The following is a 3331-nucleotide window of genomic DNA, read 5'->3' as shown; positions in this document are numbered from 1 at the left end:
GTGCCACCTCTTCTCTGTAGATCACTGCTACTCTCTTTTTCTTTTACTGCTCTCCTCCCTGAGACATCTCTTCTTCTCTTTCTATCACTGCTCACCCCCCTGAGGTACTGACGCTTTCATTAACTTCCACTGTTCCCCACCCTGGAATATCTCTTCCCTTGCTTTTCTAATACTCATCATCCTGGGGCAACTCTTCTTCTACTCTTCTTCTCTTTCTATCACTGCTAACCTCCTTGAGGGATCTCTTACCCTCCTTTTCCACCGCTCAACACCCTGTGACACCTCTACCACCTCCTCCCTGGCTTCACCCTATTTGGGGACTCCTCTGCTGCGCACCCCCCTGGTGTAACTGTACCCCTCACTCTCCAAGATCAGTGACAGACAGATCAATGTAAACATTTGTGTGTAAAATGATTTTATTGTGAATTTATCTCACACTCTGCTCTCTATAATTTCCTGTCTGCCAGGCTGCGGAACTTCATTCGATTTTCACAGACAGATTGATTATCTTTTCCTGGTCGGGACAGAGGAAGGAAAAATTCATAAGGTGAGAAACAAAGTTAGATGAAACCCAATGCCATTCTGTAAAGCTGAGGTATTATTAATAAACAGGATTTATATAGCTATATTTACAATAAACAGGATTTATATAGCTGTATTCATATAGAGCCAACATATTACGCAGCGCTGTACATTAAATAGGGGTTGCAAATGACAGACAGATACAGACAGTGACACAGGAGGAGAGGACCCTGACCAGAAGAGCTTACAATCTATGAGTATGTGGCTGAAATCTGCACACAAAACCTTCCTTTAGTTATATCCCTATAAGACCTTTAGTTATATAAATTAAATCTGTGCACACTAAGTCTTTGTAAACCCAGACATTACCTTGTTAAAGTAGCAGTGACATAATCGCCATGCTGTGCAAAGCTGCACCCATTACCAGCTGCCTGCAGAAAGCTAGAGGAGGCCAGTGTTCAACCCAGAAACTATTTTAAGCGGGGTGGGAAGAAGCTGTAGGTGGGTGGCAGCCCCTGTATTCTGACCCAACTCCTCAGTAACCACCCAAAAATGGCCAGGTCGCTGAAAAGTGCCGGGTGGTGCGTTCAGCTAAAAGGGGCCGGGGAGAACCCTGGTGGAGGCAGAAACACATCCACATGCAGGTCAGCTGCATTCTGCTGGACCACTTGAGGCCACATAAAGCTCCCTCCATGAATGGCTTGGGGTAGAGACTTTATGATTTGGCACCACCTTTATTTTAATGCAAGTGTGGCTCAGCATTTGCTACCATTTCTGCTACGGTACATATTTGTATCCCCAGCAGTGCTTAACCTAGACATTTTTTTAACCTGGGTGGGAAGAAATAATAGGCAGATGGCAGCCCTAGTAATGTCCGGGTGGTGCTCGGACTGCACAGTTTGCCTGTTTTTCCGATTTGAGATTTTTTATATTTTACCAGTTTCATACCAGTACTGTGTCATTTTATAATTTCCGGAACTTCCCTATGAGCCCCCCAAGGCAGTGAAGAGTCAAGTGATTTCATTTTATAAGAAAAGGTCATATAATTCCACTAACAGCCACCCATCCATCACTGGCGAGTTTCTGATACCCGTTGCTGCCATATAATTGGATTTGTTTGTGCAGAACCATGATAGGACAGCTGGCAGTGGATTGCAGTGACACATGTAATCTGTGGATTAGCGCAATCACCGGGGCTGCGATGTAAATGTAGATATCAGGCGGAGAGAGGTGTGCAGAATAGACATCCACTATTATAGCAGAGAGGACCAGAGAGGAGGAGGATGGCAATGATAGGCAATACAAGGGGGGGCGGCTGACATTCCCAGCCACGTAAAGCAGGACCAGACCTCGTTGTAGAAATAAATCCGCAGTATATCATAAAACGTTTCTGTGATATTTGCTGTATTACAACTTTCCTTTCAACTCCCTTTTTTGGCTGCCCCCATAGACACAACCTCCCCTTTAACAAAAAATAAAACCCTGCCTGCATGCCTTTTATTTTCCCTTAAATCCTTGTTCACGTGAGTTTCTGGTCCAGAGTCCCCTATTTACTTACATTTGGGGTCCTATGCTTATAAAGAGGCTTTATATGTGTCTATTGCAATCCTTATCAATTAAAAAGATGAAGGGGCCAAATTGTACCTGGGGCCCGTTTCTGCCAATCTATATCTGATCATTGTAATATGTAATATTTATCAATGAGCATCATTACTTTTGTAATAATATATAGCAATATTTTGTTCTTTTTCAGTGACACCAATAAAAACATGAAATCTATATCTGCAGCTTGAATTAAAATAAGTAATGCACATTGCCCTCTGTTGTTACTATCCAGACCCCCCCAAGAAATGTAATTACTGCTAGACACATAGTGGCTGCAAAAAGCCTTCAGGGCACCGGAGTTCTTATATGTAACACAGGATACATTTATTTTATTTCCAAACATTATATTTTTATTAATAATGTATAACTATAAAAGACAATGTAATTAATCAGTAGAGGAGACACACTGAGGTTCAGAGGCCTCGCTTAGCAAATGATTGGTCACCCTCGGCATCCCATCCATTGTCCATCTCATCAGACTGTGTTTTCTCTCGGCAGTGCTCCAAGGCGTATTCCACCCAATTCCTGGACACGTTTGATGCACACAATATGGCGGTGGATGCAGTGCGGTGGAATCCATTCCATTCCAAAGTCTTCATCACCTGCAGCTCAGACTGGACAGTGAAAATCTGGGAACATAACATTAGGTAAGTACTTCCAGCCTGGTATAAAAAACTCATTTATCAAGCTGTACTGCAGATCATCACCGGGTTCTGTAGAATTTGTAATAAACCATTCAAACAAAATGAACATTAAAATGAAGTGTTACCCCCACTTAAGTCACATGATCATCACTTTGTGTTATTGAGCAATATATTACACATCTCTCACAAAGTACTCCGAGATATAAATACCTAAAAAATGTGTGAACATTCAAATGAATATCAATTATCCACAAAATATTCAACATTAAGGTGCTATAAAGCATGAAATATAAATTCCCAGGTAATTAAAGTGAATCTTTAGTACATAAAATGTTTTATAGTGCTAAATCAATACATCAAAAAATCAATAATCTCTAAAAAAAAATAGTTCAGCTCATAAAATGTCTTAAAATGCAAAAAACAATACAAATAATTTGTGAATCAGACGAGACAAAAGCTAAATGTCTGATCCTCACAGGTGTATGTGCTGTGCAGCATTCATCCTTTCAAAGTATTTACCGTATTTTTCGGCGTATAAGACGCTCCGGCATATAAGACGC

General features: G+C 41.2%; 1 protein-coding gene across 1 annotated transcript in view; it reads left to right on the top strand.

The window, feature by feature from the left end:
- Positions 1–3331, top strand: part of DNAI1 (dynein axonemal intermediate chain 1) — a 79962-nt gene that overhangs the window by 30091 nt on the left and 46540 nt on the right. The window contains exons 17-18 of the mRNA XM_072413990.1: positions 468–547; positions 2626–2774. Coding sequence (XP_072270091.1) covers positions 468–547; positions 2626–2774 — 229 coding nt within the window. The remainder of the gene's footprint in view (positions 1–467; positions 548–2625; positions 2775–3331) is intronic.

The sequence above is a fragment of the Pyxicephalus adspersus genome, chromosome 6 (genome assembly GCF_032062135.1).
Source record: "Pyxicephalus adspersus chromosome 6, UCB_Pads_2.0, whole genome shotgun sequence".
NCBI classification, from domain to species: domain Eukaryota; kingdom Metazoa; phylum Chordata; class Amphibia; order Anura; family Pyxicephalidae; genus Pyxicephalus; species Pyxicephalus adspersus.
Note: the sequence above shows the minus strand (reverse complement) of the source record. Positions and strands in the feature narration are given on the sequence as shown.